At 27.6% G+C, this 22,700-nt stretch overlaps 12 protein-coding genes across 12 annotated transcripts; 6 read left to right on the forward strand and 6 right to left on the reverse strand.

The window, feature by feature from the left end:
- Positions 1-136: 136 nt before the first annotated feature.
- PPH3 (phosphoprotein phosphatase PP4 catalytic subunit PPH3) lies at positions 137-1,057 on the forward strand (the record flags this gene model as incomplete). Its single annotated transcript, XM_011278985.1, has 1 exon — positions 137-1,057. One exon carries the CDS (start codon positions 137-139, stop codon positions 1,055-1,057), a length of 921 nt encoding a protein of 306 aa, XP_011277287.1.
- Positions 1,058-1,307: 250 nt separating this feature from the next.
- On the forward strand, positions 1,308-3,224 carry RAD55 (putative DNA-dependent ATPase RAD55; the record flags this gene model as incomplete). Its single annotated transcript, XM_011278986.1, has 1 exon — positions 1,308-3,224. The coding sequence occupies one exon, from the start codon at positions 1,308-1,310 to the stop codon at positions 3,222-3,224; it is 1,917 nt and encodes a 638-aa protein (XP_011277288.1).
- Positions 3,225-3,766: 542 nt separating this feature from the next.
- TPS2 (trehalose-phosphatase TPS2) lies at positions 3,767-6,514 on the forward strand (the record flags this gene model as incomplete). The annotated part of the gene is made up of 2 exons (XM_011278987.1): positions 3,767-3,940; positions 4,061-6,514. The coding sequence occupies 2 exons, from the start codon at positions 3,767-3,769 to the stop codon at positions 6,512-6,514; spliced, it is 2,628 nt and encodes an 875-aa protein (XP_011277289.1).
- Positions 6,515-6,778: 264 nt separating this feature from the next.
- BN7_430 (Immunoglobulin A1 protease) lies at positions 6,779-9,841 on the reverse strand (the record flags this gene model as incomplete). The annotated part of the gene is made up of 1 exon (XM_011278988.1): positions 6,779-9,841. One exon carries the CDS (start codon positions 9,839-9,841, stop codon positions 6,779-6,781), a length of 3,063 nt encoding a protein of 1,020 aa, XP_011277290.1.
- A 593-nt stretch (positions 9,842-10,434) lies between these two features.
- On the forward strand, positions 10,435-11,151 carry SPT15 (TATA-binding protein; the record flags this gene model as incomplete). The annotated part of the gene is made up of 1 exon (XM_011278989.1): positions 10,435-11,151. One exon carries the CDS (start codon positions 10,435-10,437, stop codon positions 11,149-11,151), a length of 717 nt encoding a protein of 238 aa, XP_011277291.1.
- A 415-nt stretch (positions 11,152-11,566) lies between these two features.
- UBP3 (mRNA-binding ubiquitin-specific protease UBP3) lies at positions 11,567-14,176 on the reverse strand (the record flags this gene model as incomplete). Its single annotated transcript, XM_011278990.1, has 1 exon — positions 11,567-14,176. One exon carries the CDS (start codon positions 14,174-14,176, stop codon positions 11,567-11,569), a length of 2,610 nt encoding a protein of 869 aa, XP_011277292.1.
- A 987-nt stretch (positions 14,177-15,163) lies between these two features.
- SHU2 (Shu2p) lies at positions 15,164-15,727 on the reverse strand (the record flags this gene model as incomplete). The annotated part of the gene is made up of 1 exon (XM_011278991.1): positions 15,164-15,727. One exon carries the CDS (start codon positions 15,725-15,727, stop codon positions 15,164-15,166), a length of 564 nt encoding a protein of 187 aa, XP_011277293.1.
- Positions 15,728-15,923: 196 nt separating this feature from the next.
- On the reverse strand, positions 15,924-17,198 carry APM1 (Apm1p; the record flags this gene model as incomplete). The annotated part of the gene is made up of 1 exon (XM_011278992.1): positions 15,924-17,198. One exon carries the CDS (start codon positions 17,196-17,198, stop codon positions 15,924-15,926), a length of 1,275 nt encoding a protein of 424 aa, XP_011277294.1.
- Positions 17,199-17,588: 390 nt separating this feature from the next.
- BN7_435 (uncharacterized protein) lies at positions 17,589-18,131 on the forward strand (the record flags this gene model as incomplete). Its single annotated transcript, XM_011278993.1, has 1 exon — positions 17,589-18,131. One exon carries the CDS (start codon positions 17,589-17,591, stop codon positions 18,129-18,131), a length of 543 nt encoding a protein of 180 aa, XP_011277295.1.
- Positions 18,132-18,985: 854 nt separating this feature from the next.
- Positions 18,986-19,672, reverse strand: BN7_436 (polyadenylate-binding protein; the record flags this gene model as incomplete). Its single annotated transcript, XM_011278994.1, has 1 exon — positions 18,986-19,672. One exon carries the CDS (start codon positions 19,670-19,672, stop codon positions 18,986-18,988), a length of 687 nt encoding a protein of 228 aa, XP_011277296.1.
- A 630-nt stretch (positions 19,673-20,302) lies between these two features.
- On the forward strand, positions 20,303-20,917 carry NOP16 (Nop16p; the record flags this gene model as incomplete). Its single annotated transcript, XM_011278995.1, has 1 exon — positions 20,303-20,917. One exon carries the CDS (start codon positions 20,303-20,305, stop codon positions 20,915-20,917), a length of 615 nt encoding a protein of 204 aa, XP_011277297.1.
- A 177-nt stretch (positions 20,918-21,094) lies between these two features.
- PMI40 (mannose-6-phosphate isomerase PMI40) lies at positions 21,095-22,570 on the reverse strand (the record flags this gene model as incomplete). Its single annotated transcript, XM_011278996.1, has 2 exons — positions 21,095-22,350; positions 22,540-22,570. The coding sequence occupies 2 exons, from the start codon at positions 22,568-22,570 to the stop codon at positions 21,095-21,097; spliced, it is 1,287 nt and encodes a 428-aa protein (XP_011277298.1).
- Positions 22,571-22,700: the final 130 nt, after the last annotated feature.

The following is a 22,700-nucleotide window of genomic DNA, read 5'->3' on the forward strand; positions in this document are numbered from 1 at the left end:
TTTTATTGGTCAGGTTATTGGTTTACTCACCCTACAAGTTTCAAAGAAAGCATTATAGAATCATTGTTATTTTCTCCCAAAGCTCATCTCATCACATCACATCTTTTTTTATTAATCAAATGAATTTATAAGTCAAATGTTAGATCTTGATAAAGCCATTCAATTGTTAAAAGAATGTAAACACATTTCAGAACAAGATGTTCATGAATTATGTATCAAAGCCCAAGAATTATTAATCAAAGAGGCAAACATTCAAATTGTTGATACTCCAGTAACGATATGTGGTGATATTCATGGTCAATTACATGATTTATTAACTTTATTTAAATCAAGTGGAGATTGTCCCAATGCACGTTATTTATTTTTAGGAGATTTTGTTGATAGAGGGTTTTATTCATTAGAAAGTTTTTTATTATTACTTTGTTTAAAAGTTAGATATCCAGATAGAGTTACTTTAATTAGAGGTAATCATGAATCAAGACAAATTACAACAGTTTATGGATTTTATGATGAATGTATAAGGAAATATGGATCTGCAAATGTATGGAGATATTGTTGTGAAGTGTTTGATTATTTAGCATTAGGTGCATTAGTTGGTGGTGAAGGTGGTGTTTTTTGTGTTCATGGTGGATTATCACCAGATATTGAAGGTATAAATCAAATTAAATTGATTGATAGGAAACAAGAAGTACCTCATGAGGGAGCAATGTGTGATTTATTATGGTCTGACCCTGATAATGTTAAAAGATGGTCAATAAGTCCAAGAGGTGCTGGTTACTTATTTGGTAAAAATGAAGTTGATCAATTCTTATATAAGAATAATATATCATTAATTGCAAGAGCTCATCAATTGGTTATGGAAGGTTATAAAGAAATGTTCAATGGTGGATTAGTTACAGTATGGTCTGCACCTAATTATTGTTATAGATGTGGTAATGTAGCTGCTGTTTTAACAATTGATGATAATTTGAATAGAGATTATAAAATTTTTGAAGCTGTGTTACAAGATGCAAGTGCTATACCTTCTAAAAAACCTGCTACGGACTATTTCTTATGAATTTTTTATGGAAACTTCTTTTGTGTGTATTAATAGCTTATAATATTTTGGCAATGAGATTATGTTATTTGAAGTTTTGTAGTCGCGATTGTTTTCATATAGATAAAAAAAAATCTTAAACGCGTTTTTGAAAAGTAAACAATGAATAGATATCACCAAAAAAGTCAAACAAAAAGCATTCAACCCAGCTGGTTCTTTAAATATTCATAGATTGTACTATATTGCATTTGTGTCATAGGATATCACAAGAATGGCATCTCAAGTACATCGGCTTCCCTCCCAACCATTATCACAATTATTGAATGATTCACCTTCAATTAAACCTTTGAGTACTGGGATTCAAGCATTTGATGAAATGTTAGAAGGTGGATTATATCCTGGACAAATATTTGAAATTTGTGGGATTCAAGGATCAGGAAAATCAAGTTTATCATCACAATTTGTTAAAAATTCATTAATTGAAGAGAAACATGTGCTTTGGATTAGTTCATTACAATGTATACCTATTGATACAATTAAAAATTATCTTGGTATCGATAATGAAAACCTATTATCAAATTTAAATCATATACGGCTTGATTCAATAAGTGCATTATTTATATTCATACAATCATTAAATCTGAAACCCAATAAATATGGATTAATAATTATTGATGATTTTGCAAGTTTAATATCAAGATGTTTTAATCAATTTGAAAATTTAAATGGTAAGAATCAATTACAAGAACAAAAGAAAAACAAAGCAATTCAAAACATTTTCAAATTATTATCAACTTATTGTGCTATAAATAATTGTATATGTACAATATTTAATTCTTCTACAACTTTAAATATGTCATTTGTTGAAACTAAAGAAGATCCAATATCTAATACTCAACAACAACATCAAGAGATGAGAAGTTCACAAAGTTTCATAGGTCCATTAACACCAAAACCTAAACCAAAAAGATTATATCAACAAATTTTAGTATCGCCTTTAGGTGATCATCCAATTTGGTCATCATATTTCAAATCAAGATTAATGTTATATAGAGATTGGGTTACTTCATCATCATCATTAAATTCTACTGCAATTTTTGTTCATTTTAAACAAAATAGATTACAAAGAAGTTCAAACTTAATCCCTAAAGTTATAAAATTTCAAGAAACTTTAAATGGTATTATTGAAGTTGGTAAAAATGATCCAATTTCTTCAAATGTTTCAAATTCATTTACATTAGATGAAGGTGATTTTGGCACGGATGATGAAGAAGATGAAGAAGAGGAGGAAGTCGATGAGCTAAGAACTACATATATGGATAAAAATCCAATTGTTCTGTTGGAATCATCACCTTCAACCCGTCATAATGATATTAGTACAGCTAAAAATATTTTACCTGATGATCTGATAAATAATAAGGGAATTAATAGTTCAAATCAGATAGATGATAGAGTTATAGTGAATCCAATGACAACAAATGAACTGTACAGTGATGGAAGTGATAAGGGTGAAGATGCCGATGAAACTATTGAACCAGAAGATAATGAAAATGAAGTCCCAGAACGTGTAATGGATACTTCTTCACAAAAAGATGATACAATTACTGTACTGAATGAAAAAGTGAATGAAGAAAATGGCGGGAATGCAGTTATTGATGATAATGATGATAATGGTCAAGAAGAAACAAATGATGATGATGAAAGCTTGACAATAAGAACTAATAATAATGACCCAAATGAAGATAACATTTCAAACAAAGACAATGTAAATGTCAATGAAGAAGAAGAAGATGATGACTCCATTGAACAACTTGAAGAAGAAGTTTTCAATAGAGAATTAAAAGACAATCAACCTTTAAAATGTGAAATAAACTCATTCACTATACCCAATGAACCATTACCAATGTCTGAAGATACATCAATAGAATATGAAGAAATTGAAGATGAATTAGAAGAATTATATCCTACACAACCTGAATCATTACCTATAGCACAATTATCACAAATTCCATCACCAAAGGGCTATAACAACATGAGAAAGAGGAAATTTGATTTAAATAATTTAAGTAATAATGTTAAAAGATTAAGATTACCTTTACAAGATTCAACAAATTTAAATTATGATGATTCTTATGAAAGTCAATTAGGTTCAGATGAGTATATACCAGCAAGTGCACCTTATTTTTGATATGATTACAACATATATACAATATTCATATAATAGCATTTACAGAGCATTTACATAGCATTAATTTATAGAATACATGATTTATGATAGATCTTTATTGTAGTATCTCCATTAGAATATATATCCAGAACATTCTAGACTTCCCGAAACGGTAACTGCGCGTGTAATCCGGAAACATTCGCAACATTCATAGTTAAGAAATCGAAAATGACAACGTCGTAATTAAAATATTGCTAACAATTTCAACAATCGACAACAACAAATCTGCAACAGCCGCTGAGGAAATTGAGCTTTGTTAATTGCTGTTATTGGATTGAATATAAATAGACAGAATCCTGCTGGTATTAAGATCAAAGAGTTTCAAATTTCAATAGTTCAGATCTCAATCGTTTAGTTGTGTTTACAAGTCTAGAAGCATCTTTCTGGAGAAGCATATCATCATCTGATACCAAAACAATCCAAAACATCAACCTCAACAACAACCAAGATAAGAAGGGAAAACAAGGAAAACAGAGGTAAACAGAGGCAAAAGGATACTCACAATGACGAACGATACCCAGCAAAAGTTTGTCTACCCAAAGATCGAAAACTTCATCAAACCTGAAGATTACAAGAATAAGAATGTGAGCGGTAGAATATTGAATGCCTTCACCACCATTCCAAACACCATTTATAGAAAAGACGCTGATGATGATTGGGTAAGTAAAGATCTATATGTATTTACTGGGAGAATTAAAATAGCATTGGATGTATTATTGAGTATATCTTGTTATTGAAGTATTCTCTCATAATAGCAATCATATGATGTCCGTTATACTAACAAAATAACCATATAGAAAGTTAGACATTTAACTGGTAATTCTGCCTTATTATCATCTTTTAACTATCTTGATCAAGAAACCAAATGGGAAAACCATCTCATCGCTTGGACTGGTGAATTAAGAATTGAAAGTACTGATATTAATCAAGATGATGATTCTTATTATCTTGATAATGAAGATAAAGAAAATATTGAAAAATTAATTTCAAAAGAAAATCAAACTGATAAAATTCATCCTGTTTGGTTGTTAAGAAAAGATCAACAAAGATGGAGAAAATATGCTGAAAATGTATTATGGCCTGCTTTCCATTATATTATGGGTGGTGCTTCAGATGGTAAAGATGAATCTCAATGGTGGTATGATTATGTTAAATTTAATGAAGCTTATGCAAATAAAATCTTACAAACTTATAAAGAAGGTGATATTATTTGGATTCATGATTATTATTTAATGTTATTACCTCAATTATTAAGACAACGTTTACCAAATGCAATTATTGGATTTTTTATGCATTGCCCATTCCCATCAAGTGAATATTTCCGTGCTTTACCTAAAAGACAACAATTATTAGATGGTTTATTAGGTGCAAATAGAGTTACTTTCCAAAATTATTCATTTGCAAGACATTTTATTAGTTCTTGTAAACGTCTGTTAGGTTCTGAAACTACACCAAATTCTATTAGTGTTTATGGTAATACAGTTTCTGTTGATTCTTTACCAATTGGTATTGATGTTGCCAAAATTGAATATGATGCTTTTAATGATGAAATTGATAATAAAGTTAAAGCTATTAAAGAATTATATGGTCATAAAAAACTAATTGTTGGTAGAGATCGTTTAGATTCTGTTAGAGGTGTTGTTCAAAAATTACAAGCTTTTGAAACTTTCTTGGAAATGTATCCTGAATTTAGAGATCAAGTTATTTTAATTCAAGTTTCTTCACCAAATGTCTTACATTCAACAAAAGTTGAAAATCAAGTTTCTGAATTAATTTCTCAAATTAATGGTAAATTTGGTTCATTAAATCATACTCCAGTTCATCATTATCAAATGAGAATTGATAAATCTGAATATTTAGCTTTATTAAGAGTTGCTGATTTAGGTTTAATCACATCAGTTAGAGATGGTATGAACACTACAGCTTTAGAATATGTTGTTGCACAAAAATACAATCATTCACCATTAATTTTATCAGAATTTAGTGGTACTGCAAGTGTATTAAAAGATGCATTAATTGTTAATCCATGGGATTCAGTTGCAGTTGCTAAAACTATTTATGAAAGTTTAAATTTTGATGATCAAAGAAAAAATCATTTACAAACAAATTTATCAAAAGATGTTGTTTCAATTCAATCTTGGACAAATAAATATCTTAAATCTCTTTTATCAGGTATTGATGATGATAATAGAAAAAAATTAACCCCAACTTTAAATCGTCCTTCATTATTAGAACATTATAAAAAATCTAAAAGAAGATTATTTTTATTTGATTATGATGGTACTTTAACTCCAATTGTTAAAGATCCAGCTGCAGCTATACCATCTGCAAGACTGATTAATATTTTAAATAAATTATCAGAAGATCCTCAAAATCAAATTTGGATTATTAGTGGTCGTGATCAAGCATTTTTAGAAAAATGGCTGGGTTATAATCCAAAAATTGGTTTATCTGCAGAACATGGTTGTTTTATGAAAGATATTAATTCTAAATGGGTTAATTTAGCAGCACAAGCAGATATGTCATGGCAAGAAAAAGTTGAAGAAATTTTTAATAATTTCACAGATAAAACTCCAGGATCAAATATTGAAAAGAAAAAAGTTGCATTAACATGGCATTATAGAAGAAGTGATCCTGAATTAGGTGAATTTCAAGCAAAAGAATTAGTTAAAGAATTACAAGCTACTGTAGCTAAAGATTATCAAGTGGAAGTTATGACTGGTAAAGCAAATGTTGAAGTTCGTCCAAATTTCGTTAATAAAGGAGAAATTGTTAAAAGATTAACATTAACAAAACATGGTTTCCCACAAAAAACAGGTGCAACTTTTAATAATGAAAATCATTTACATGAAGATTTACCAGATTTTATCTTATGTCTTGGTGACGATTCAACAGATGAAGATATGTTTAATAAATTATTATCAATCGAACAAGATTGGGAATCATCAGAAAATTTTAATAAAGATCCAAATTTTAATAATTTTGGATTTTATCCAGTTAGAGTTGGTCCAGCATCACAACCAACATCTGCAACATCACATTTAAATGATCCTCATCAAGTTTTAGAAACTTTAGGTCTGCTAGTTGGTCAAGTTTCACTTTTTGAAAGTGCTGGTTCAGTTGAATTAGATGATCGTGGTCATATTAAAAATTCAGAACAAAGTCAAAGATCTGAAGCTGCTATAATGGCTCATAGATTGAAAAAAACAAATTCAACAAATTCAACAAATTCTTTTAAGAATTCAAATTGATTCATTATATTCTTATATCTTTTTTAAATTCATTTCTAATGTATCATATACAGATGTGGTTTTTTATAGTACATTATATTTATATAAATTTGGTTTCCATATAGCGTTTAAACATTATATATAATATAGATTATTATTTGATAGCTGTACAGTCATGAATGTAGTACATGATCTAGATATAAGTTTTAAATTTTGATATTCAAGTCATTATTCATAATATACATTACATAGCCATATACACATTCTATTGATTAAAATAATTGATTAAATTGAATCAATAATTTTTTGAGATTCATTAAAATCTAAATCATTAATTTTTTCATTCAAATAATTTAAATTAATTGAATTTGAATTTTCAATGTTTTTTTTAATTTTAATTAATTTTAAATTTTGAATTTCAGCTTGTTGAAAATTTCTTGCAATTGTTGCATTTTGAGAATTTAATAAACCTGATAAATATCTTAATATTGGTGAATAACCTAATTTTGCTAAATTAAATGAAGTTTGTGAAGATTTTTGCTTTTGATCAGAATTACTATTTAATGTATCAGATTTTATATATAATAAAATTGAACATAATAATGGGAATTTTTTTAAATTTTCAAAATTTTTTAAAATTAAAGAAATTTTTTCATTAATTTCAATTTTGGATAAATTTTCATAATTATAAATTAATTTTATGAAAATCAAAGTTAATTCAATTAATTCTTTAGATTTTAAATTTGAATTTTTAAAATTAATAATTTCATCTAATTTATTTAATATGATTAATCTTTCTTGAGTTAAATTTGGAATTAAATCATTTTGTAAAGATCTTGTATAATAATGAATACTTGATTCAATTAATAAAAGATAATTTATAATGGAAAAAATATAAATTTCATTTGAATTTTTAGTATTTGAAGTTTCTTCAGATTCAAATTTGTTGATCAATTTTTTATAGAAATTTTTTGATATATTTAAATCACCATTTAATTGAAATTTTAAAGCCATTGAATAAATAATTTTCAATTCAAAATTTGGATATAAATCTTTAGATAATAAATTTATTGAATTTTTAAAATTTTTTAATAATTCATCATCAATTGGACCAATAATTGAATTTTCTAAAATTTTGAAAAAATTAACTAAAGCTTTTAAATGATTTAATTCATTAAACTTTGCTTTAATGTTTTCATTAATTGAAATTAATGAATGATTTATTTGGTTTAATTCTTCATCAATTAATTTAATTGATTTTTCAAATAAGGTTAAAGATTTTCTTTTCAAATGTGTTGAATTTAATAATGAAATTCCATACATTAAACAAATTAATATGTTTAATTTATAAATTGGTAATTGATCTGAAATTGTGATGAGTTTACCTTGGAATGGTAAATTATATTGAATTTTATTATTCTGTGCTTTGGGTAAATTGGAAATATTTGAACTTAAAGTTTTAAAATCAATTTCAATATCATCATTTATTTGTTTATTTGTAATTTTGTTCAAGATTTGAATAAATTCAATATGAATTGAATTTAATTTGTTGTTTGATTTTAAATTTTTAACATCAGTTATAGGTTTAATACCTTGTTGAATTGCAAATGTAATTTCATTTAATTTTAATAATAATAATCCTTCATTATATGTATCAGGTATATTTGGAAGTTTGTTAAAACGATCCAACATTGATTGTAAAAATGGTAAACTTTGCTTTGGATCAAATTTAATTAAAATTTTAAATTTTAAATAAATTAAATATATGGAATCAATAAAATTAACATATTCAAAAAGATTATTACATAATTTTAAAGCTTGTTTAAATTGATTTGTTTCAATTAATAAATTAATAATTTTAGTTTGAGTGATTAATTTTTCATATAAATTATCTTGATCACAAAGTAATAAAACTTGATCGAAATGATAACCTGCTTTAATTAATGGAGATTCTTGATCATCTTCACCATTATTATTAATTTTAGATAAATTTGAATAAATTTCACCTAATTTTAAATGACATTTAATTTGATAATTTTTAGAAACTTTTGGTTTATAATTTAAAATTTTTTCATAACTTGATATTGAAATTTGTTTTAAAGTATAAAATTCTTGTAAATTTCTCTTGTTTTGAATCTTGTTTAAATTTTCATCTGCATGTAAATTTAATTCATTTGCAATTTGGAAAAATAATACAACATTTGAACCTGGATTTTCTAAAAAATCACTAAATTTTGAATCACCTTTTAATTGTAATTTTGAATCTTGAAAATCCTGTTGACTTAATTGTTCAATTGTATCATTATAATGATTATTTGGTATTATTTCGAAATTTGGTTCAGATTTTAATGATTGATCTGGAGTATTTTGTTTACTAGAATTGAATATTGGTTTAGAAGGTGTTGATTCAAGTTTATTGGGTTGTGAAGATGAATGTTTTTGAAGTTTTTCTTGTAATTGTTGAGATGATGTCTTTGTTGGTGATTTTGATGATGGTTTAATTGGTGATTTTTGTTTAATTGGTGATTTTGGTTTCATTATTTTGATTGGTGATTTATGGGTTTTTTTTTGTGGAGATGATTGATATTGTTGTTTTGGAGCCACTGGTTGAGGGATAGGCTTTGAACGAGGAATAGGTGGGATTGAAGAGACAGGGACCGAAGGAATCTGTTGAGGTTGTTGAACTGGAACTTCAGGTGCTTTTGGAACTTGTTGCACTGGAGCAGGTGGAACCTCTGGAGCTTGTTGTGATACATGTTGTGGTACATGTTGTGGTACTTGTTGATGTTGATATTGTTGAGGTGGCGCTTGTTGTTGGATAGGTACTGGTTGAACAGGCGGTACTGGTTGAACAACTGGTGATTGATGAATAGGTTGGACAGGGTGATTCTGTATTGGTTGTGCTGGTTGCACTGGTTGCACTGGTCGCACTGGTTGCACTGGTTGAGATATCACTGGTGGAATTGGTTGTGGAATTTGATCAAATTGAGATGGATATTGGTATTGTTGTTGATATTGTTGTTGAAGCGTAGTACTATATTGATCTTGTTGATATTGATCTTGATAATTTTGAGATGAAGTTTGAATTGGTTGAATTAGATGAGGTTGATAATTTTGAGGAATTGGTTGTGGTATTGATTGATATTGATTGAAATCATTATAGCCTTGGAATTGACCATTGTATTGATCATTAAAACCCTGGTACTGATCTTGATAACCATTATTATAATTTACCTCTTGATACCCATTATTATACCCATTGTTGTATTGATCTTGATTATATTGATATCCTTCTTGATAATTCTGTTGATTGTATTGATATCCATTGTTGTAATAATTGCCACTCATTTTATAATTAGCCGCCAACAAAATCAATGTTTTTAAAACTCAGCGGTTAATTTGAATTTTATTAATTTGAATTTCAATTTCAATACACGAAAATTAAAATTAATTAAAAACGCGAAAATAATCAAAAATTTACCCGGTGTTGATCAAATTGTGTCACATAATACACGACAATACAACACAAAGACTATAATTATTAACACCATTAGAATTACAAAAACACATAGAGTAGCTACTAACTAATCCATAATCAAATAATCAAATAAACCACCACTTATTCCAATCAACTCCCTAATTAATACTACTTTATGTCTCAAATCTTATCTATACTTGTTCGCGAATTCTTGAAAAACTATTTAAACAATCAATTTTCCCACTTTTTTTTTATTTTGGAAAACACTGAAAATTGAAAAATCAAATTGTTTGTTTGGGCCACATTCAATAAATATTTCAATATTCAATACAAATTTAACTATTGAATTTTAATACTAAAGGAGACATTGAATTGTTACTTCTTTTTATACACTTTTATAGAGTTTTATTACCATCATCCAATAAATATCATATACACTATACCTTTATTTCTTTAACCAACAATGGATACTTTTAAAACTCCACAAACTGCTGCTGATGCAAAATTATTTACTTCATCAAATTCATTTGGTTATCCAACTGCATCTCAAGATTTACAATCACAAGGTCAATCAGAAGGTGATTCAAAAGATTTAGTTAATGAACCAAATAATAATGATGATGAAGATTCAACAACTTCAGGTATTGTACCAACTTTACAAAATATTGTTGCAACTGTTAATTTAGATTGTCGTTTAGATTTGAAGACTATTGCCCTTCATGCTCGTAATGCTGAATATAATCCCAAGAGATTTGCTGCTGTTATTATGCGTATTAGAGAACCTAAAACTACTGCTTTAATTTTTGCATCAGGGAAAATGGTTGTTACAGGTGCAAAATCTGAAGATGATTCAAAATTAGCTTCAAGAAAATATGCAAGAATTATTCAAAAATTAGGTTTTAATGCAAAATTCACAGATTTTAAAATTCAAAATATTGTTGGTTCATGTGATGTTAAATTCCCAATTAGATTAGAAGGTTTAGCTTTTAGTCATGGTCCCTTTTCTTCTTATGAACCTGAATTATTTCCAGGTTTAATTTATAGAATGGTTAAACCTAAAATTGTCTTGTTGATTTTCGTATCGGGTAAAATTGTTTTAACTGGTGCAAAACAACGTGAAGAAATTTATCAAGCTTTTGAAGCTATTTATCCCGTTTTGAATGAATTTAGAAAATTATAATGAAAAAAAAGAGCTGTGCTTATAAGAGATGTGAGTGATATAAGAGCTATGCTTATAAGAAGAGAGTGAGAGAGTGTGATATAAGAGCTATGCTTATAAGAAGAGAGAGAGATCTGTGTTTATGTTTATGTTTTGATTTTGATTTGATTTTAATTCGTTTTAATGATTTTCCTATATTGCTTTTTGTGTGATGTTTTTTCTCTTTTGCATTTTAACACTGGGACAAACTTATAAAAAAAGATTTGCATATGTATTATATATAATAATATACGTTAATGAAAAAAACTACATGTAATTTAATGTAATACATTTTATTCATTATTCTCTATAAAACACATTTAAAAACACAATACTTTTTCTTTAAAAAATCAACAACAATAAAAATCAATAAAAATCATATTCATAACTTATTAAATTAAACTCTTTCATACATTAAAATATATGCAGTTTTAACTCCATCATCATCTCCTCCACTTAAAACATCATCTAAACTTAATTCTGTAATTATTGTATCATCAAATCTAATCCATTCATCTTTAGATTGATTTAATACATCAACTGTATAATGTCCACCTTCTGAACTTATACCATGATGATAAACAATACCAGTTAATTTATAATTTAAATTAATTGAATTAAATTTTCTTGTTGAAGGTGATATAACTTCTTCAGGAATTTTTAATTCAGATTTATATGAAATTTTTTTACGAATTTTTTCAATATGTCCATATAATTGATTATTTGATTTGGAAATAAATGAAAATCTTTTTAAATGAACAACTAAAACTTCTGGTAATTTATCAATAAATGTTTGCTTTTTAGCAATAACTTCAGAACCATCATTTGATTTATATGGAATTTCTTCAATATTTGAAATATTTTTAAAAGCATCTTCCAATGTATTTATTGAATCATCTGAAATATCCAATTGAATTTGTTGAAATGGATCTAATGTTATACTTTGTGATTCTCTTTGTTTTGGAATATCTAATATACTTCTAAATTGACCTCCAAATAATTGTCTAATTGGTGATGGTTTAACTTCAACTGTTCTTTTTGCACTAATTTTATTTTTAGTTGAACCAACTTCATGCCATCCATCATCACTTGTTAAATTATTTGATGTAGAGTTTATACCTCCATTTGATTCATTACTTGATTTAAAATCATCATCATCACTAAATTGTTTTAATGATTGTCTAATTGATTGTCTAACATCTTCAGTTGTAATACTATCAATTAAAGTTTTAGTTTCTGTTGGTTTAATTGATTTAACACTTGAAATAAATTCTTCATGTAATCCATCTAATAAATAACCAAAAAATTCTTCTGCATCTTCTTGTTGACCCCATTTTAAATGTTGAAAACGTTCATTTAATGAAATTTTTTTATAAAATTCTTCAGGAACTAATGAATCACCAAATTTTTTATCTGGATTATCTAATTTAATATTAAAATTTTTATAAAATTCAATTAATGCATCAATTAATGGAGTTGAACTTGTTCCATTAATTGAATGTATAGTCCTTATAGAAATAACATTTAAAATCTTATAAAATGGTTGACAATATAATAATAATTGTAAAATTGAACTCATAAAACAAATATTACCAGTATTAACTAAACCTCTTGGAATAATTGAAGGTAATTTTTGTGAATTTATATAAATTTTTTGGAAATTTTTATCAAACATTGATCTTAATAAAACAACACCTAATGGTTCTAATACATTTGAAATTGATGGAACAAATCTTGGTGTTGTAGTAGTTGTTGTAGTTGTACTTTCTTCTTTTTTAGCAATTGGACTTGATGTATTTGATGTTGATAAAGATGTGGTTTTTGGTGATTGTTTCTTTGCAGCTTTTTCAGCGATAAATGACCATTTAGCAACAGTTGGTTTTGGTGGTTCAGGTGATGGAGTTTTAAATTCTTCTTTTGGTTCAACAATAGTAGTTTGATTTTTAGGTTCAACTTCAATTTCAGATTTTTTCAAATCTTTAATCTTTTCAGCTTCTTCTTGTTCTTCTTTAGCTTTTTTAGCTTCATCAATATCTTTAAATTTTTTCTTTTGACTATTTAATTTTGCTTCAGTAGTACCAAAAAATAAAGGTTTGCCAACTTCATAATTTATTGGTTGAATTTGAAATCTAAAAACTTCATTTGAAGATGATGAATTTTCATTTATGCTATTATTATGATTATTATTATGACTATTGTTATGCTGATTATTATTATGATTATTATTATGCTGATGATGACTATGATTATGATTATTGATGGTATTAGATGCAGAAATTATTGGTGTTGAAGTTGTTGTTGAAGGTGGAGAAGAAACTGTTGTTGTATTATTATGATCTGGTGAAGTTTGTTCTATACTTGGTGTAGAAATTGAGGAATCATATTCAGATTGTTGATCTTGTTTTTGTTGCTGTTGCTGTTGCTGTTGGGTATCATTGTTAACATCCACATTATCTGTATTATTTACATCTTTGTTATTTACATGTCCATTAGTTTGAGGTTTAGGTTTTAGATAAGAACTATGATCTTTATTTGGTATGAATGTTTTATTTTTGAATTCAAATTTTTTCTTTGGAGTTCCAGATGATGATGAAGAAGAAGGTGCTTGATTTTGATTATAAAATGGTTGTTGATGTGGTAATTGTTGTGGGTATAACTGTTGATGATGTGGGAAAGGTGATTGATTCGGTAGTGGTTGTTGGAAAGGTGGATATATTTGTTGAGATGGATGTAAAGCATTTTGCATCATAAATTGTTGAGCATAAGCTTGTTGTTGCTGTTGTTGTTGTTGAAATGCTATGAAATTGGGATCCATCATTGGAGCAGGACCATTTTGATATTGATAATAAGAATTAGCAGCCACTGGCATGAATCCACCTTGTTGTTGATGTTGTTGATGTTGATGATGTTGTTGTGGTGGAGCAGGAGGTGGTGGAGGTGGAGCATATGGATTAGCTATCGAGGGCGAATGTGCGTATGGAGGTCTGCTTGTAGTTGGATCACTCATTGTGGCATAAGAGTTGTATACTTTTTCTATGACGTTGATATTCTAATTGTTGATGTTGATGTTGATCAAAGTGGCGGTCGACGATAATAATAATAGTCTTTGTAACGCTGAAATGATCTGATTGATTGTAGTAATTCTGAGAAGATTGAGAATGATATTTATATTGAAATGATCACTGTTCTCTGTTTAAAAATGGGAATTCTTTGATTTTTGCTCAATAATTTGAGTGGATTTCTAAATGGTAATATAATATAGCTCTATGGAGGAAAGAAAGCCTTGAATTATTCTCTTTTTTCCTTGCTGGATGACAAATAAAATGCTAGTAAAAGTTGATAGTAGTGGTTGCTGGCCCCCTTGGATAATATGATCTATGTGTCCAATGTCCCAATGACCTGTTCAATAAATTAAGCGCTGTGATTTAAATAAAAGTATTTCAAATTCAATTTAAATTCAGTTTTATTTCTTCCAATTTTCTTATCCAATTTAATTTTCGCAGTGAAAAAAAACCAAAAAAATTTGGTCAAAATAAAAAAATTCGCGAAAGTGTTTACGTAATCATATTAAGTAGATTACCCGTTATACTAATATCAATAGAATAAATTTAATATATATATTGAATAGTTGATGAGCTATTTGTGTTATAGTAGTTTAGAAAGTAGTGCAAGCCATGTCTCTTGATCAACAGTGTCTAGTTTATACCGATCTTTGTACCACTTGACAAACTTCGATGAGCTCCTGGTTAACAAATTTCCATGAACTCCTGGTACTTAATATATTTCCATGAACTCCTGGTAGTTAACACTCAGCTTTGTACCACTTGACAAATTTCCATGACCAGATGAAAATATTTACTATACATTAAATATACTTTATGACATAAGCTGGGAAAAAAAACACATATATATACCCGTTATACTAATATCAATAAAATGAATTTAATAAAATGAATTCAATATATATATTGGTATGTTGATGAGAAATTTTGTGTTATAGTAGTTTAGAGTGTAATGTAAGCCATGTCTCTTGATCAACAGTCTCTAGCTTATACCGATCTTTCAATCGGTGCTGGTGTGTGTTTAATATATAACAAGATAATAAATGTTCACATATTGGAATATTACTTGGATCTTTAAACTGTGGTAAATTATTGGAAAATCTAATTCCATAAGCAATATTTGTGTTGATGGTATCACTAGTACACTGGATTTGTTTAAAGCCATTTTGAAATCTTGTACATGAACAAAACCATTGATTCAATTCAATATAATATGGAGTATCTTCAAGATCTTGATTAATCAATACCAAAGAATCATTAAACAATTGATTAGCATTATCAATAGATTTGTTATATTTATGAATAACAATCCTTTTCTGATCCAATATATCTAATGATTTTAAATAAATTTCAGGGAATATAAACGTCAAAGTAAGTGAAATCTTATCATCAATTTTAATCTCATCTTGATCTTGATCTTCATTTTGTAAAAACAATTTTGATATTAATCCTTCCACAATCTCTGGAAACTTTTCCACTTCATCATGTTCACCCATATCATCTCACGTTTTGTGAAAATGATGCCAATTGTTAATTTGAGAAGAGATCAGGTGGTTCAAGAATCATATTGTTTTTGGCGTTATTTTCATAGTTATATAAAAAAGAATTCGCGGGTGTATAGTATACGAGTATACGCACAAATAATAAACTGTTCTCAAAACTTTTATTAAGGTATATAATAATCAATGTATATCATTCATTTAATCTAATTGTATAATCATCACCACTTTGTGTGATATAACGAACCCAAGGGTAACTTTGATATTGTAATTTTGGTTCATTAATTCTTAAGTAACGTACTTGAATTCCACTTGTTGTAAAATAAGGAATTTGAAATTTAACTTGAATTGGTCTTTTAACTTTAAAACTTGAATCATCTATAGAAACTGAAGGTAATCCTAATTCTGCCTTCATAGCATATTCTTTACCACCTTGGAATTGTTTTATTTTCCAAACAATTATTGATTTTTCAGGGACCCATTTTAATGAACCATTTGAATATTTAAATTTTGGACTATCTGCATCTTCAGGTATTGGTATATGAATTTCAACATTATTTGCTGTAGATTTTTTTTTAATTTGTGCTTTAACTTTTGCATGAATTTCAATACGACTATTTGAATGTTTTGAAATTTTACAATCAACCCAAATTAATGGTTTTAATGGTGTTGATAATCTATAACTCATTAATTCAAATTCTCCATCTGGTGGGATAAATGTAATAATTTTTTCATTTTCAAATTTACTTAATCTAACACATTGATGAAATTTAACATCTTCCATTTCCACTCCTTTGGAATTATTATTTAATTTATCATTTAAACCTAATCTTAAATCTGGCATACCTGATAAATGTGATTTAATTCTAATTTTACCTAAAATTTCCGATCTAAGCACTTTCCCTTGTGGGTTTATTAACATATTAATACTTTCCACAACATCTAAAAATGCTTCATTTTTCTTATACATAATACCTTCAGATCTCCATGATACAGCATTTGTTAATGCACTTGGTGGACCAAAACTTTGTTTAGTTCTTTCTAATGCAAATGATTTTTGTGTAATATATTCTTTTAACATCTTAGTTTCAGTAATTTGTGGGAATCCAAAATCCATCATTTCATCTAATAATTCATATATTATAACAAAATTATCTCTAATTGATTCTTCTTCTAATTCTTTAAAATAATCTGTAAGAACATTTGCAATCTTGTGTAAAAATAAGAAAATTTGTGCAACATTATTATTTGATTTGGTCAATGCTAACAAATATAAATTATTATGTGTAATATAAAGATAATTTATACCATTAAATTGTAAAACTGGTGATGCTGAAACTGGATCATCTTCAGATTCAACTAATAAAAATGGGAATTTTTCCACAGCATTTGAAGGTATGTCTCCCTTGTAGTCTCTCGAGAGAAGTGATTTCCCCTTGATGTCACAGAAATGTATCACAGAGGCCATTGAGACTGATATTTGATATTGAGCTTAGATTGGTGTGGATTGTTGATGATGGTTTTGTTTTGATTAAAGCTCAAATTCGTGTCAAGTTTTCAAAAATGGTGATAAAATTGAAGGAAATCGCGAAATTTATTTTCGTTTTGTAATTTGTAAACAGATCAAAGTTTTGAAAGAAGACAAGATTTATTGATATCATTCAGGAGCTGTTTGGTATTGGATTTGTGGTATTTGTTAGTTACGGGGTTGTTGTTCAAGAAATTGTCGTTATTTTCCAGGTTTTAGCGTTGAAAAAAGTGGGATTTTGAGAGCTGTTGAAAAGAGATCAAGAGATCAAGACACCGCGGGTTAATTCTAATACAAATTTGAGGTTTATATATACCAATTGTGTTTATAATGGTTAATGAACTTAATCCAAAAGTTAATAAAATCTTGGATAATGATTCAAAATTGAAAACTCATTATGAATTCTTATTAAATAAGAAAAAAATTGCAGATAAATCATTAGAAGAATTTTTAATTAAATTAGAAAAAGATCATGAAGGTATAGATCTTGATGATTCACAATCCAAAGTTGATCCATCAGATATAAATGATTATAATAAGGCAATTGATTATTTAAATGGGAAATTTTTTAAACAAGTGGATAAAGTACAAGAAGTTGCCAAATATATTGAATCTCAACAAGAATTAGAAAAAGTTTGGGAATTTACTCATAAAAGATATCTGAAAGAAAATAAATCTGAAGATCAATTGAATGAATTTTATAAATATATTATGAAACAATTAGAAGATTTTAATAAGAAATGTCATCAAAAATTTTATTCTTTACAAATCCCATTATTTTGTATTAAAAAGGAAAAATTTTATCCAAATTTAAGTAAAGATAGAAGAAAATTAATTATTTATATTCAAGATTATATTGAATCAAATCAATAATAGAACTATACAATATTATGGAATGTTTGTGAGCTTGGAGACTCCGAACTGTGAGAATATCAAATATGATATAAGTTCGATGTACTATGATGCACTTTTTATCAATCTTCCACACAAACTTTTAAATAAAGTTAAAGAAGAACCAGGTTCTTCTTCCAAGATTTAACCAACTTGCCCTAAGTAGGAACTCAAAACGAGCCCCAAAAAGAAGGGATATTTGACCATATAATTAAGAACTTATAAGTTCTAGGGTCATACCAAATCAGATCTTGTGAAATTGTGGTGATGATTTTTTAAAAGTTGTTGGAATTTGTTGAAATAAATTTTTAGAAATTTTTTTTTATACCCGGTGGGAAAATTGGAAACATTATAAATTCGCGGGTGATTGACTTTTAGTTATTATCGGGGCATAAATATTTAATTTTGAAGAATAGATTGTTAATTGATAATTGTGGTGTAATTGATATAGATTATGATGATAGAATAAGACACATGGTATCTACTATCTTTTCAATGGCTAAAAACACTCCAGAATTGAATGATTTAGATATGATTTTAATATACATGGTTAGTGAAAAGTTTCATTTGTAAATACATTTTAAACAACATCAAATATAATCATATAAAAAGAGAAATATTTTAATGGATCTATTAATTTCTATAGTTCCATTGTTAAGACATAAAATTGAAAATCAAGAATAAAAATCAAGAATAAAAATCAAAAATTAAATAAGAAATCATAATGAAAGTGAAAAAAAGCATATGACACGGGTATATGTCATATATGAAGAATTGAAGCTGATTAATAAAGATCAGAAGATAAGATTGATTAATTGTGATCCTAGTTTATGCTTTCAATTAGCTAACAATTCAGCACCAACATCACCAGTTTGTTGATTTGAATCATCAGAATCACCTCTAAAACCACCTCTTGAACCACCACGACCTCTGAAACCATTATTATAACCACCACGACCTCTAAAAGAACCACCTCTTCCACCGCCTCTACCTCTATAGCCATTATTATCACCACCACGACCTCTAAAAGAACCACCACGACCTCTGCCACGACCTCTTCTAAAACCAGGGACATTAGTTCTTTTAATATTAACAGATATGATACGATCTTTAAATTCTTGACCAGATAATCCAATTGCTGAATCAACAGAAGATTGAGATTCAAATTCAACATAGGCATAACCTTTTGGTCTTCCAGTAAATCTATCAAATAATATAGTAACTCTATTTATTGTACCAATCTTGGAGAAAAATTCTTCTAATTCTTCAGGAGTTGTATTATAATCAACATTACCAATATAAACTGAGCGAGAATCTGTTTCTTTTTGTGCTTCAATTTCTTCAGGAGATCTATTTGATCTTGATTGGAATCCTTTATGTTCTTGTTGTTGATCTTGTTGATCTTGGGATTGTTGAGGGATTGGAGTACCATCATCACCAATATATTCTGCATAATCTTGAGCTAATTCTTGACCAATTGTGGCATGTTGTTCTTTTAAGATCTCTGGTTGTTCGTAACTCATTCTGATTGAATTTGTAATTGAATTTTTTAATTGATTATATTAATCTTTTCCTTAATAACCCCCTTGATCTTTTAATCTTTTGTACCTGTTTATGTATGATCCTTTAAACTTGAAATATCAATGGCACAATGACAAACACAATGATCCTCCTACCTAATTGAGCTTAAAGTACAATGGATAAATTGAATTGAGTAATGATAAATTGTATTATACTAGTTTTATATAAATACGACTAAATTATTTCTCGACATTTTCAATTTTATTTATGGCCCCTGAAGATCCACACAATCAAGATTTTAAAGTGAAATCAAGAATTGCACAGCTAAAACAGAAGCAATATGATCACTAAGAATCAATCTAGGGTAAACCTTTGATGATTTAAACAATGTGAATGCCTATTTAACATCTACTCTACTATATCACACAGTAATACCCTCTCTTATCAATTAAAGGTAAAGGCCCATATGCTTATATACCATGTGTCTCTTACCGATATTCTGAGATTACCCTCCTTTTGGGCATCGCTTGATAAAAATTTATTTTATATATACTATTATAGATATTGAGTATTATTGATTTGATCTTGATTAATTTCTGTATTGTTATATCATCATAAATATCTAATACATCATGGTTTCTGTTAGAAGAAGAGCTGCTAATGCTCGTGGTAAAAAAGCTACACGTCGTACTAAGGATAAACAAAGAACTATAAATATTGCATCAAATCCAATTATTGCCAAAAATTGGGATTATTCATTAACTTTAGCACAAAATTATAAAAAATTAGGTTTAAAAGTTAAATTAGGTACCCCAGCTGGTGGTCAAGAAGCTTCTCTTGAACCAAGATTAAAACATAATAATCCTGATAAGGCTAAAAAAAGATCTGAACCTATTGGTGATACTGAAGATGAAATACCTGAAGGTGAAGCAAAAATTATTAGAGATGAAAATGGTGAAGTTTTAAAAGTTATTTATGGTAAAAAGAAAGTTAGTAATCAACCAGAAGAAGAAGAATCCAAAACTGAAGTTGTTAAACAATTAGAAGAATATGCTAAATCAAAAGTTGCCAAAAATGTTAGAGTACAGAGTGAAAGAGAAGAAGATTGGTTAGAATCATTATATAATAAACATGGTGATGATTATGCTTCAATGATGTGGGATAAAAAATTAAATATTTATCAACAAAGTAGTGGTGATTTAAGAAGAAGAATATTGAAATGGAAGAAAAAAAATGGAATTAATTAACCGAAATCATCATATATTGGTTCAACAACAACATATTTGGGAGTTTTATTGCATTACAATTTGTATATTAGATTTAATAAATTTTATTAATTAACAATTCTATTTAAAATAAATATAAAGTAAAGAGATAACAGAGAGATAAAAAATGGAATATTTGTCTATATAGGTCACTTATGCTTATGCTTCAACATAAGCTCTATATGAAGTAAAGTTTGGATCTTCAGTAATTAATTCAATTTCAGTATTTGGTGCAATAAAGAAATTATAACCAGGTTCAGCTTTTAATTCAACACCTTCAGAAATTATTTTACCTTCACCATTTGTAATAATTAATATACTTGGACCATCAAAAGATTTGAAAACTCTTTTACCTAAAGAATTTTTAAAAGTTGTTTGTAAAACTGAAAATTCTTGAATTGGTGGATCATATAACTTGGATTCACCATCACCTGAAGATCTTTCAAAAATTTGTGGTGACATTTTTTGTTTTTCAACATCATCATAATTATATGTCAACATTTCAACTAAATTTTCAACATCTTTAAATTTTGGTGTAAAACCTGCTCTAACAACATTATCTGATGCTGCCATACATTCAATAATATCACCTGAAATATATGCATGAGGATCTTTAGCTTGTAAAAACATAGCTTCACCAGCTTCTAATTTACAATGGTTTAATAATAAACAACCACAGAATAAACCAATATCTAATGGGAATTGTTTGTTTAATCTTTGAATTAATTCTGGTAAATCTGATTTATTAAAAATTTCTGGTTGAGAAACAGTTTTTTCTAATAAAGATTTTGCTTGTTTTTCAATTTCTTCTTCAGTAGAATTCATAACTTTACCGAAAACTAATTGTAATAATTTTTTATTTTCCAAATCATCAGTTGATTCTGGAATAGCATTTGGTTTTATACCTTCAATGAATTTTTTAGCTTCTTCTTCACCAACAATATTAATTAATTCAGGAATTTTAGTTAATTCATCAGCAATTTCTTCTAATGGTTTAAACCCACAAAAACCTTCAAAATTTGTAACAGCAATTGCCATTTCAGGTTTATGATTATCATCTGGATAATTTTTTGGATCTTGTAAATGTAATTTAGCACCTAATTCTTTATCAGGATGAGCTTGAATTGATAAAACTTTTTCAATACTTAGGACTTTAAATAAAAATGGTAATTCATTTGATGAACCATATTTTTTTAAAATTGGTTCACCTAAATAAAATTCTGGATTTGAAAGGATAATATCTCTTAATGATTTACCTTGTAAGTTTTTTGATGGAACTTTTGGATGTGTACCCATCCATAATTCTGCATATGGTTTTGATTCATCAATAGTAACATTTTCTGGATTTGAATGATGAGCAAATTGAGCAACTGCTGAAGAAGAACCAATTTTACCCCAATCGTAGTTTTGGTAACCTTATAAAGTGTTAGTATAACCCTCCTATATCTAGTGGTTCCATCTGGTGGTTTGTAATTTCATGAATATAATTGGTATATTTTTCAACGTGTCGAGACATAAATCTAATCAAAATACACTAAAATAATCAAAACACCATCAAAAACCACCAAACAAAAAACCAAATCAGTCTGTATAGCCACACATACCAGAATCCAATCTAAACACTTTATCACTCATTCTCTTATAACTCAATAATATCCCAAAATTAGTTCAAAGAACTGTCAAAGAACTTCAAAAAGGTACGAGGCTTAAAAAAGAATTCTCGAGGAAAATCAAAATATAAATAAAAAAAAATGAACACGAGATG

Source organism: Wickerhamomyces ciferrii, contig 00007 (genome assembly GCF_000313485.1).
Source record: "Wickerhamomyces ciferrii WGS project CAIF00000000 data, strain NRRL Y-1031 F-60-10, contig 00007, whole genome shotgun sequence".
Lineage (NCBI taxonomy): Eukaryota > Fungi > Ascomycota > Saccharomycetes > Phaffomycetales > Wickerhamomycetaceae > Hansenula > Hansenula ciferrii.